We start from the raw sequence: 13,894 nt of genomic DNA, 5'->3' as shown, positions 1-13,894 counted from the left end.
CTTGTTTAGCTTTATAACTGTTTTGATCTGAGCGTCACTGATGAGTCTTATGTAGACGAAACGCGCGTCTGGCGTATTAAATTATAATCCTGGTACCTTTGATAACTATTAAAAATGAAATTAACACAAATATTTATCCTAAAAATAGAAATTATAACATTTTTCTTTTTAGAAATTTGGAGTATAATGAAATAACGACAATACAGCAAGGAACGTTTGATGACCTACCAGCGCTCAATTTAATGTATGTATCAAGTTAAACTATATTTTAATCAGAATCATAATCATGTTTATAATGTGGATTCCGTTTGCGCGTTGCGTCTACATTCACCAGTGCCTCTAGAAACAAAACATTTGAAAGTACTTACCAACAACTGTGTTGACCATCATTTAGATTCAACATAATATGGTATGTTTATTACGACTTAAACAATCTATCCTTTGATGCCTTGTGTGAAGTAGGCGGTAGGCTTTATATATTTATATACACATTACAAGCTTGTCAACCGACATACATCAACTGTTTAAACGCCGAAAAGTATATCACAGTTATTGTAAGACTTCTGCAACCAGTTGAAAGTTGAAAACAGTTGATTTTACAACTATCCCAACGCGAAAAAAATTTGAAACTGTCATAAATGAACTGTGTAAACGTCAAACAGTTGTAACAGTTAAAATAAGTTTGCTAAAACCATTATATATGCATATATAATTCAAAAGTTTGTTTATTAAACAATTTCTACGTGTGTAATATGAGAAGGTTGTTACAAACACACAACTGTCACACTTATTAAATTAACTGATTTAAATAGAAACTGCTTGTGGAAAAAGTGAACTATTTGCCACTAACCATTTTGATGTTCGCCGATAATTTGGTTGATGAGTTATATTTATTTACTTATGTATTACTAACAAAATTGAACCAGCACTAGATACCTGCATTTAATACAGGTGTTTGAAACAAATTTAAAACATTTGTAATACTACATCTCACCTATCAGATAAATCGAAAAAGGTTTTCAAACATGATATATTTTTAACTGTCACAGTTATCAGAATGGCAACTTTATGACAAATTAAAAGATGAGAAATCATTCATGTTTGCAAGGTGATCTCCTATACCCGTATTTTTACGAATCACATTACTAAGTCAATATACCATGATATAATGTAACCCATTTTGATATATATCAAATGAGTTTTCAAATTCAAACCTTTGATGAACATTAAACACATGCTTTTCAGCTATGGAAAAAAATTATTCTAAAATCTATTTTTAGTTCAATTCATTATATTCTACCGTATCTTATTTCTAATTTCAATAGTTTGGTAAAATTCAATATTGACTCCAATTTTGTTATTTTTACTGTACTGACTGGTCTTTTTGATGTTTAATTGACTCAATATATACCACTTCACATTGCAGTATGGGGCAAATATTTCATAACTCAATTAAACTAACAACTTATAGGTGAGCTTTTTTTTTAATTGTCATTGACAAAACTTTTGTAACCGTAGACTGATTGAGCGGTTCATTTGTGTATAACTTGTCATCCGGGACAAAAACTAGAGCATTTTAATGCCGTTGTATAATATTCAAACAAAATGGAAAATATTGGCAATTTGTTTTGATAAGAGAACAAGTTTTTAACTTAAATGTTTTTACATTTATGACTTGCAAATCCATTATCAGGCATTCAAGGTATTCAATTATCAGGTCAGGTCAAGAACATTTATAAAAAAAAGTATTGTTATCGACATATATAATAGTCACTGTAGACTTAAATAGTTCTCACTTTGTGCAATATTATTCCTTCTTTGGGACAAAGAGAACACAATTTTAATGTCATTGTACAATACTTTAACACCCCGGAAAATATCTAGACTTTTACATTATGCAAAATCAAACTGCATTTTTAATCTTAAATGTCTTCACCTTGATGTTTAACAATCTGTTTTGAGGTTATACTATTACTTAATTATCAGGTCATTTCAAGATTTATGATAAAAAAGGAAATATTATTCCTTCTTTGGGACAAAGAGAACACAATTTTAATGTCATTGTACAATACTTTAACACCCCGGAAAATATCTAGATTTTTACATTATGCAAAATCAAACTGAATTTTTAATCTTAAATGTCTTCACCTTGATGTTTAACAATCTGTTTTGAGGTTATACTATTACTTAATTATCAGGTCATTTCAAGATTTATGATAAAAAAGGAAATATTATCACTTTTTATTGTTATCGAAATAAATATAAGTAACCGTAAAACGTATTGAGCTCTTCATGCTTTGGGACACAATGGAAAGAATTATAATGCCATTGCATTATATCATAATAAACTAGAAAACATCGGCCCATTTCTTGAAATGCGAAAACTGGTTTTGTAATTTTGAAAAATATTGGGACTTTTAATTGAGGCAAAATCACACTGCATTTTTAAACTTAAACTTCGTCACTTTTATGTCTCAAAATTCCTTCTGAGGTATAGATAGTACTCAATTGTCAGGTCAGTACAAGAATAATAATGGTCCAGTCATTAGTGCATCCCATCATGAGTAGTAAACGTGAGTCAGCTTTTTACCAAAAAAATCCAACAGAAGATGGGCCTTTTTACGTTAACAAGGACGTGATCGAGAAAGTAAACGCCTGTACTATACACATAATTAGACGACGAGGTAAATGTGAGAGTAAATACCCGTTCACCCGTCTAGTACAATGTCCGACTAAACGGAGAGTTGTCGCGTTGTTTACATAAAATGCAATCGAGTAGAAGCCGCTTTAACCTTTTCCGCGCGTTTGCATGATATGCCCAGTCTGCACCCAACTGTACGACAAAACCGTGAAGTTCACTAAACAAGTGAAATTAAAAGATTAAAAACTGCACCGGCATTCAAATAAAAGTCATTATATGTTTAACAGTGTGAAATTTATTAAGTAAACCACAATGTATACTATAGATGTATGTATTATTTTTGTTATTTTTTTATGTATACATTTATTGTAAAAATATGTGTACTGTAATAGTAGATTGATTATGTTCATGCATGTACTTTATGCTGGATGTAGATAACCTTATTGAAATTTGGTTTAATCAAATCAAATTACTCTTTTTAAATAGAGACATTATTAATATTATTATAGTTACTAAAATGAACACACCACTACAATAAATCATATGAAAACGAAATAGTACCTGTTTTTCTTTCAGAAAATTGGAAGGCAACCCAATAACTACAATACAACCGGGAGCGTTTAATGACCTACCAGCGCTAAATAAAATGTATGTATAGAAATAAACTAATGCTAAGCATAATAAAACAAGACTGACAAATATAATGTAGAGGTATAGCATGTTCAATTCTATGCATAAACGAAAGCCTTGCCATAAAAGCGCGAAGTTAGGCTAGCCACCATTTCCCCCCCTAAAATGTCATGTACCAAGTCAACAATTGCAGTGGTTATCTTATCTGTGTGTGTTGCATTGTATTTGTGGTTTTTTTTTTGTTGCACTTCAGTGTTTCTGTTCTTTCGTTGTTATCCTCTGATAGTTGATGTGTTTACAATGTGCATTGTTATTAAATGTAATATCAGTATTTAGTTTAAATATAGTCTTAAATCAATTCTCATTCTATCTTATTTTTGAGATATAGTTTCAGTCATTCAAATGTGACGTCATTTTTGTGTTGTTTCAGAATTTCAAATGTGACGTTATTTTTGTGCCTTTTCACCACTTCTTATGTGACGTAATTTTTTTCACTTTTTTGCGTTGAGGCCTTCACTGAGTCGGGTGTGTCTATTTTTTGTGTTGGTTTATGTAATGTATCTGGGTTTTGTTTTTTGTAATAAGTTAATACTTCAGTTTTATCATGTATATCTTTTATATTCATTTGATAAAATTTACTGTTTGCAATAGCATAAACTGTTCTAGATAATAAGGATGTTCTATACCAGCAGAAAATCCTAGCCGTATTTGGCACAACCTTTTTGAACTTTTGATCCGCAGTGCTGTACAACTTTCTACTTGTTTTGACTTTCAAACTTTTATATCTGGGGTCACTGGTAAGTCTTTCGTGAACGAGGCGCGTTTCTGGCGTATTCAATTTTAAACCTGATGCCTTTTGTTAGCTATTGTTCATGTGTTTCTTTGTCTTATATGTTGTCATTTTAATGTTATATTTGACATTGCCATTAAAGTGCGAGGTTTGGCATGTCACAAAGCCAGGTTCAACACACCATTTATTTCTTTAAAGATGTCCTGTACCAAGTCAGGAATAAAGCCATTGTTATATTATAGTTCGTTTCTGTGTGTGTTACATTTTAACGTTGTGTTTCCGTTGTGTCTTTTGATTTCTCTTATATTTGAGTGTGAATTCACATTAGTATAAGGCGTGTCACGGTACTTTTTTTATCCCAATTCATGTATGTGGTTTTGATGTTATATGTGTTTTCATCGGATTTTGTCTAATGCTTAGTCCGTTTCTGTGTGTGTTACATTTTAATGCTGTGTCGTTGTTTGCCTCTTATATTTAATGCGTTTCCCTCAGTTTTAGTTTGTTTCCCCGATTTATTTTTTTGTCCAAAGATTTACAAGTTTTGAACAGCGGTATACTATTGTTTAATTTATTTAATGCATCAAAACTCATCATCGATACCAGGCTGGTATTTTTGTAAGTTAGATGTGCGTTTCGTCTACATTAGATTTATCCGTGCTGCTAGAATCGAAAACAGCTGGTAGTCGATATCTTTACTTTATCACATCTTCTCATATTCATTGAAAATTCTATCATATTTAATGTTTAAATATAATAACTATAAACAGAGACGAGATTTAATATAATTTTCTCAAGAACAATGTTTATTTTACGAGATTTAACCATATAAAGATATAAGATTTAAAATCCATTGTTTATTACACAGTAAGTGTTTTTGTGCCATAGTGTTTTCTATGGAAAAAAAAGATGCATCGTATTTTTTCGCTGAACATTAAATTTGACAAAAATGATTTTTATTATTAAACACAATCTGATATAGTAAATAAGCATTGAACTTGATACATGACCGCTGTAGGAGCTGGTGAAAATTGTCGTTTTTGCATTTTTTTATAAAAAAAATAGTGACATGTTTGTTGTTTAATTTGAACCTTTTATCCACATGTAATGTTAAATATAACATGAAAATACTAGTGTTCCTTACATTGAATTTCTGTTTTTAGATATTTTCGACCTAAGAATCAAATAATTTATTCGTCAAACTTTTCACTTAATACATAAACCCATACTGTTTATCAATCTGTCTCACCGATATTTGGTGATTAAGTTTAACTCTAGGTCATATTTGTCTTTCAAACTAGCACTGCTTATATGTATGTATATAATTTATGGTGGATTTTATGGACTGTGTAAAAAAATGATAATGATACATAAATTAATAACTGACTACTAGCAGTTATGAAATGCAAGCTCAAGGCCTCAATTAAACTGATTGAAAGATTATGCCTTCATCATATAAATATTAAGTACAATAGGTAGGTTGATGGCCTCTATTGTATCAACCTACCTATTGCATTTATTGTGCACTTGTTCTCGTCCTGAATATGCATGAAATATTTGCCACTGGACGTTAAGCAACCAACAATCAATCAATCAAGTTAGGGATTTAGTATCATACCATTAACAGATATATATATAAGAACATAACCCATATCCCTTAGGTTTAATTTTTAACCCAAATTTGTATTCTCTCAATCCTTCATGACTTTTAAACAGCAATATACTACTGTTGTCTGTATTTTTTTATGCCAACAACTGGTTTTAGAATAAATGTGTCTGTTTTTTTTGTAAACACATCGTTTTCAAAATTTTGGAATTTTATGTGATTGTTATATAAAGGGAGTTTTTAGCTAGCTTTACAAACCTGCTCGTGCATTTTTCATTGTTATTCAAAGCAAAATAATTATCTAAGAAACCTGGGACGATCTCATTTCACAAAGGCTTTCTATTGTCTATTAATTGTACCTCGAACTTATTTACCCGGTGTAGGTCTTTAAGTTGAGGTTCAATTTCCTTAAAGTTAATCAGGCATGACTAATTAGATACGCCCTCGTAAAATCAGGGGGTCCGAAATGGGACCGGGAAAAAACACCCAGCAAAATACCTTAATTTACAATTAAAGAATTTAAATATGGTGAACCAACACCTGAGGTAGTAATTCTGCGGTAGGGTAATAAAGAGTGGATACCACACGGTATTCACAGTTGTCTTTCACTATAAAAGTAAAAAAACGACATTAAAGACAACAACAATTTAAGAATTTGTTTGATTCAAAGTGCTTTTGGTCAATAATCAGGCGGTATTTGTGAAAATAATAACCTGTCCCGAACCGGGAGATGTTTGCTGCAATAGGAATTTATTTATAAAAAAGTCCATATCTCATTTACTTATAGTGGCCGTTATTGCTTGTAAATTCATGACGTTTTGTTTATGACATTCGTCTATCGTGGATATAAAAGAGGGAAGGAATAGCTTAACTTACGAGTTCGATCATTATGGTTGAAATCTATTCTATTACGGCATACGTTTTACCTCTAGCGAACGCTCTGCCTTATTGTAAAAAGTGCCACTCTAAATTTGTAAGCATTTCCTTCAGATTGATCCACTTTAAATCTAGTCGTGAATATGCATGACATATTTGCCACTGGACAAAAAGGAGCAATAAATTAATCAGCTCCATGTAGTGATGAATAACCATTTGTCCTCAGTTGATTATAGTCTCAAACAGTTTTCCAATTTTTATATCTTTCATTATTATTTACATTTGAATTTTTATGCGTAAATCTTAGCATTTCTTCCATCATTTCGGACGCAAGGAATTAATAACGTGTTGTTTTCAATATTTTCTCTTTGCATTTAATCTTTTTTAAAACATTAAAAAAAATCAGGGGTTACATTGTATAATTTCCAGCAAAGCTAATAGGGGAGGGACTAGAACAGAAAAACAATCTTCAATGAGTGGCAATAACTCATATATCGAAGCGTACAATGACGGATGTCTCATCTAGGTGACAACATTTGCTGTTTCAAGTTTATTTATATCTCAGACTGGTATAATAGTTGTCATAAGAGCACCAAAAAAATGACAAAAAAAGGTTGACAACAATTTATAAAAAGATTCAACTTATTTTGGGCGTTTCATTTTTTTATATTGTCTTTCTGATCGGTTTTGTTATATATTTTTTTCATTTACTATTGTTCTAGCAAAAGTCACAAAAAATGTTGTTAAAATCTTTGAAAAGATTTTTGTTCTTTATACACATGTCAATCATTCAACTTGTGCGTAGATCGTCTTTCCCTCGAATGTTTTTTTAAGGTAAAGATAGCGTGAAAGTCTCACTGCACCAGACATCGGATATACATTCCTATCATATTTTGATCGGACAAAGCTGCGTATTTATATAACCAAAAAGGTCCAGAGACGTCAATATTTCTATACCCAAGCGAATCATTTGGTTTTGAATAAAAAGAGATAAAGGTATACATGAATGCGACAGCAACCCAAAGACACAGATAAATAAAAATATTTAGAATCAACATTCGGTCTTTTTTTCTTATAGAAAGATGCGTATACAGAATAATAAGCTCAAAACCGACCCATGACTAAATAATAGTTATACGGAGTTAATTCAATTATATTTACCGTCAAATATTATATATCCGAAAAGGCACATTTGATTTAATTATATTATTGACAAGGATATCCCAACAATCACAAGTGTTTGGTTGAAAAATTTCACCTGCCATATTTTAATTTTGATTCGTGAAAATAAGATTGATTGATTGAATGTGTTCTAGTCATAAACATGCATGAAATATTTGCTACTGGACGTAAAGCAAACAACAATCAATCAACTTAATCGATTTTTCTGTACTAGTACTTAGCACACAAAGACAAGATCTTGTAAAATGCTATAATTTACAATTCCCATTTAAATAGGATGGGTTTTTTTTGTTGTTTTTGTTTTGTTTTTGTTTTGTTTTGTTTTTGTTTTTTTATACTATGGTTCTCATCTACTGTTTTAATACGATTTATAACATATGATTTTTTTTGCCAGGCAAGGATAAAACTAAGAAAAATAAAAGTTTTTCAGGTGTTTTTGCTTTATTTAGACATGAAAAGGGAATAACGGACGACTAAATTAAAGAGTTTGTTTTCATATAAAGCATTGACCTTGCGAATATATCTCGCCTCGCAAGTTTTGATCGGGCCCGTGAAACCTAGTTTAATACGGTTTTATTCATTGAAGTTTGCATGCATAGTTTTTTATTTTAAAAAAACACAAATAAAGCAAGATCTTTTTATTAATTGGACTGAATTGACAAAACTTATTTTGCATTCGCATGTAACGTAATGTTGGAAAATAACCAAATCAGATACAAAAGGAACATTTACCGGATGAATATTGTGAAAGACCTTATGCATCTAGGTCTGTCCGTCCGATTAGAAGTTCTAAAACAAGCTGTTTAAACAACTAATTTACTTGCTGTTTTCTAAGGTCTGATCTTTACGAATCTATTTCATGATAACTGACAGATCAAAAACATCAAGTATATATAGCATGCAGTTGTTGGGCATAATATTCATTGGTCAGTTATAAATGAGGTCTGTATGGGGTTTTGATTGCCTGATTTTTTAAATAAGAAATCGTTATTTTGAAAAGTTGGATAAAAAATATAAATTTACCCCCTAAAACTATCATTTAGTGTTATTTAGATGCTAATTATTTTCATCATAAATAATAAGTATATGATGTAATGCCATTAAATCGGTTCGTTTTCATTTCAATTTGGTAACTGTTAATTGTATACATCAGTCTGAGTACTGTTTAACTATCATTTAAGTTGAAATATTTAGACTCGTCCAGTTCAGGAGAATTAGGTTTCTGCAAGTGCTTTTTATGTACTTTTCTTATATTTTTGACGGTTTGTAAGTCAGAAAAAGTTCAATGATTAAGTTAATATTGACATTAAAAGACCTCCTCACAAAAAGGGCTGTTCAAATCACCTCGCCCTTCGGGCTCGGGGATCTGAACAACCCTTTTTGTTTGGAGGTCTTTTAATATCAATATTAACTAATCATTGAACTTTTACTATTACATAAACCCAGGGTTAATTCACTATTTTCTACCCAAGAAAGTGTATGCACTTATTCAGAACTTAACCGTTGTTAACTATTCGGTTGATGTGTTTTCACTACTAACTATAATAAGGTACATGTTTTAATTTGTGGTTCCAAAGTCATGGTAGTTTTCTATTGACAAATCATTTTTAATTGTCTAATACTAGTAGTACATTCGACAGTGGTAGATTTATATAAATCCTAAAACTGATTACAATATTATGTACACCCTGCTTCAAAAATAAGGAAAATATACCAAAAAGATTTGTCCGTGATTTAAACACTGCGGCTTTGGTATGTTGATGTTGCTAAGAAAAACATGGGTTAAACTGAAACAGATAATATCTGATGTTTTTGTTTGCATTTTTTAATAGTCGTCATGTGCACATTGTGATAACGTTTCTAATGTGTCTTTTTAATATTACATTTACATTCGAAAACTTAAATGTATTAGAATAATATCAAATATGGTTTGTTTTATTTTCATATAGGCCAAGTGCTCGAGTATTAAAACATCACTAGACAAGTTAAGATCATAAAATACATGTTATGTGTCCTACAAGATACCATTGCGTTTTAGATTAGAGATGCTGCCGTTTAGTATAATCTTATATCGGTTTGGCTACATTCTTCAATGCTCGTAGAGTAAAACGCAATAGCACACCTACAATAAAATTCACGTTTGAAAATTTAACTATTGATGTTAGTTATTTGCTTTTTTCAACCTTGTATATGTAAGCTTTGTAAACTGTCTGTTATTTTAACTAGTTGTGACTGAGGATGTATTTGAAGCCCTATCACATTTAACCAGAAACAGTAAAACAATGATTATGTATTTGACGAAATGACATATAAATGTGGTGCACATGAAAAACCAGTGCAGATATTGCGTATGTTATTTCAAATCGACAGATAACATATTACTCTCATCCCTTATCATGTTATTCTAAGTTTCATTTTAAGCGGGAGTCAATCTTGAAAACACGCTGATGATGTCAAAGTCACATAACACAGTTATGTTTATGAAAATCTTAAACAAAACATTATCATTCAATCAGAAGATGCATTACATGCGAAACAAAATTATTTAATAATATCATTTAAAGAAACATAGTAAGTGTGAGATGATATATAAAGAAATAAATTTTAGACAAATATTTGTGAGAGATGACAGAAGCTCGTATTTCTGTTTTCTGTTTTCATTTTTAAAAGAAAGCAAACCCTAATACGCACTGGAGTAGTATTCAAAATGATTAAGCTGGACACGACTAGACTCTTTATGCTCATCGGGTCTTTATCAAACGTTAGAACTTCTAATCTGGTTTATCTTGGTATGACTAAACTGACTGTACTTCCAGTCGTATATATCTATAATAATTCTTATATGATTCGCATATTAGGGAATACGTTGATATGATTGGTCAAAAAGACTTCCGGTAGTTGATCTTGACGTTGGTTATTTTTTGATAGACGACGTTGAGCGAACTTCTTTCCGTAACCAATGTAAACAAGATGGCGGCGATAATAACACCGACGTTTACAAAGTTTATTTTCACTGCACGTTGATCGTTGAATAAAATAATACACAAAAGCATTGTTTGTAAAATATCAATGGTTTTTGCAGTTTACTTTTTATCATATAGCAAATTTCATTGAGAACATATTTTTACGTTGACCAACAAATGTTTCATGCGCCAGGCCTTTTCAATGACATAAATATACAATTTACGTGTGATAGAGGTAACGAGTGTGAACAAATAAATTCCCTATCTCCAATTTTAAAGCATTATAAGAATTAAACACCTTTTTAAAGGAATTTATTGGTGTATAAACTGGACCAAGTCACTCACAAACATATCATAAAAGTACTTTGGCTTTTATTTTTTTGTGAGTGAATTGGTCGAGTTTATACACCAATCAATTCCTTTAAAAAGGCGTTTAATTCTATAATAGCCTCATCTGATTGTCTGACAAAGTCTTGGCATTTGTGTAATTGATACATACCGTTGATTATCACACCAGGATGACCGCTTTATACTGACAACAGTGTGAAAACCACCACACATGTTTCTTTACAAAAGGACCATGTCTAAAAAGAAAGTCACGCACAGAAGCATGATCATGAAACAAAAAGTTATAGCAACAAAATGTACTTTCAAATTGTCTGAAATTTTGCATCTTGAATTAAAGAATGGAATGCTCCACGCTAATAAGGAAAACAAAATACATAAAACATATCAAAATGATAGCACAAAACCGTACATTGTCACCTGATTTGAACAACCTGTATACCGGGGACTGTCACCAAGCATTATATAAAAAAGTAAAATCACAAAAATACTGAACTAAGGGGAAAATCTAATCGGAAAGTCCATAATCACATGGCAAAATCAAATGACAAAACACGTCAAAAACGAATGAACAAGAACTGTCATATTCCTGACTTGGTACAGGCATTTTCAAATAGTGGATCAAACCTGGTTTTATAGCGCTAAACCTCTCACTTTGATGACAGTCTCATCAAATTCCGTTATATTTACATTGATGCGTGCACTAAACACAATTTAACAGAACACAAAAACATATATCTACAAACATAGTCATTGATTCGCGTGTCTGACGTCAGAAAATTTTATACGTCGCATATATTTGTCGTTCAATGTATATACAAACAATTTTAAAATTTTACATGGGCAATGTAAACTAAGGATTTTTTTATCCCATGCATAGATTACCTTAGTCGTATTTGGCACAACTTTTTGGAATTTTGGATCCTCAATGCTCTTCAACTTTGTACTTGTTTGACTTTATAAATATTTTGATATGAGCGTCACTGATGAGTCTTATGTAGAAGAACGCGCGTCTGGCGTACTAAATCATAATCCTGGTACCTTTGATAACTATTAGCATACAGGGTTAAAAAATCAAAAGTATGTCAGAATTAATTTCAGAAATATACCGAGATTTAAAAAAGTTCAAACGTTATATAGAATTTATAAGAATCCACAAATAGTTCAAAAAGACTGCACGTACAATTATTCGTTTAAAAAACCATAATACCATTCTTCTTTTTCAGAAATTTGGAAGCCAATCTAATAACGACAATACAACAAGGAACGTTTAAAGACCTACCATTGCTCAATGTTCTGTATGTATAAGGTTTAACAATATTTGTCCAGTAATTTTATCAAAACTTATAGTATCTTTTGGAAGCATAGTATGTTTTGTAGTATGAATCGACAACAATCCATTGAAGCAAAACTCAACATGGATACCAGGATTATAAAGCAGAATTTTAAACGCGCATTTTGTATACATCAGATTTAAAGGTGTCGCTAGAATCAAAACATCTGATTTGAAAACTAAATACGAGATAGAATACTATTTTAATCGATATGTTAAAAATCACAAGTACGCCATATAGCGGTTAAGACTGTAACTGGATGCCTAGGTATGGTGGTGGAGGCAGCTGTTATAGAAACACCGTCTCCAGTTTGTCTACCTTATCAGTTTATTTTTCATTCATCGAGAATATGTGTTACGTTTTTATTTTAAAAGTGTGTTGAACTTGCATTATTTGGCACTCGATGAATTTAAAATTTATCACATACTCGAGTTAAGAGATGGATATGTTTCAATGGAACAAAGGAATTAAAAGTATCGTTCATTAGTTTGTGGATATCACTGACCTATATATCACATGTATCATTTCTTTTCGAATTGTAAAATGTCAAACTACTTTATGAAAAATTAGTCGTAAAATTTTTTTTATATGCAATTTATTTTTTTTATATTTTGCAATCCCTGCATTAACAAAATATTGATTGCATGTAGTGGTTAAACCGAAGATCTTATTTTGCCACTAAAAAACCCTGACATAATATAAACAAGCAAGTTCGTATTAACATGTAATTTATATGAGAATATCAGATCTCACTATATTAAAAGGAGGCAATTGTAGATTATGTATGCTAATAATTTGCAAAACCGATAACGTTAAAAGAAACGTCTTAGTCTTGTACGCTTTTTAAACAGATACATAGGTATACGAATCAAGAGCTGTTAAATGCAAATACCTAAATATTACAATGGTTTCAAAGTAAAGAAATAGTACTCAATATTAAAAGTAAATATTTCAATAACTACAGATTGCAACTACAGAAATAGTATATTTGCAAAAGTAGCAGTGTATTAGAAAACAACTGCCATATTTCTTATTTGTTACTTAACATTTAAAGAAAAAAATGGCGGGTTAAACCTAGTTTTGTGGCTGTCCAAGCTGCGCGTTTTATGACAATGTTAAATATTTCGCTAAACTGACAAAAAGCTGACATAAATTTGATATAGAATGTACAGAAAAGGAAATGTTAGAGTGTATGCAGTGATTTTTTTAAGCTATAATTCAATAAATAAGTATTGTTTTGAGAAAGTATTTTTCAAGAATATTAAAACCAAATTATCAAAAACATGATAATCAACAATAAGTAGTCGAAGTTTTCCCTGCAATGATTTTTGAGGAATTTCAAAAGGAATTTTACACACCGGTCTTAGAAATAAAGATACTTAGGCTCTCGTTTTCTACATAAAATATTTTTGTTTTTCACGAGTCTTGACAGTAGAAAACTAACACTACACTAATGTTTCAGATACATTTGTTATTAACTTTTCACTGGTCAGGAAAACAAATCTATATACAGATGGGTGCAGTCCTAAC

General features: G+C 30.9%; 1 protein-coding gene across 1 annotated transcript in view; it reads left to right on the top strand.

The window, feature by feature from the left end:
* The window catches only part of LOC139514172 (leucine-rich repeat-containing protein 15-like), a 67,200-nt gene that overhangs the window by 31,436 nt on the left and 21,870 nt on the right, over window positions 1-13,894 (top strand). Inside the window, exons 9-11 of the mRNA XM_071302960.1 lie at window positions 173-244; window positions 3,218-3,289; window positions 12,257-12,328. Coding sequence (XP_071159061.1) covers window positions 173-244; window positions 3,218-3,289; window positions 12,257-12,328 — 216 coding nt within the window. The remainder of the gene's footprint in view (window positions 1-172; window positions 245-3,217; window positions 3,290-12,256; window positions 12,329-13,894) is intronic.

Source organism: Mytilus edulis, chromosome 3 (genome assembly GCF_963676685.1).
Source record: "Mytilus edulis chromosome 3, xbMytEdul2.2, whole genome shotgun sequence".
NCBI lineage: Eukaryota > Metazoa > Mollusca > Bivalvia > Mytilida > Mytilidae > Mytilus > Mytilus edulis.
This window is presented reverse-complemented; position numbering and strand designations above follow the sequence as displayed.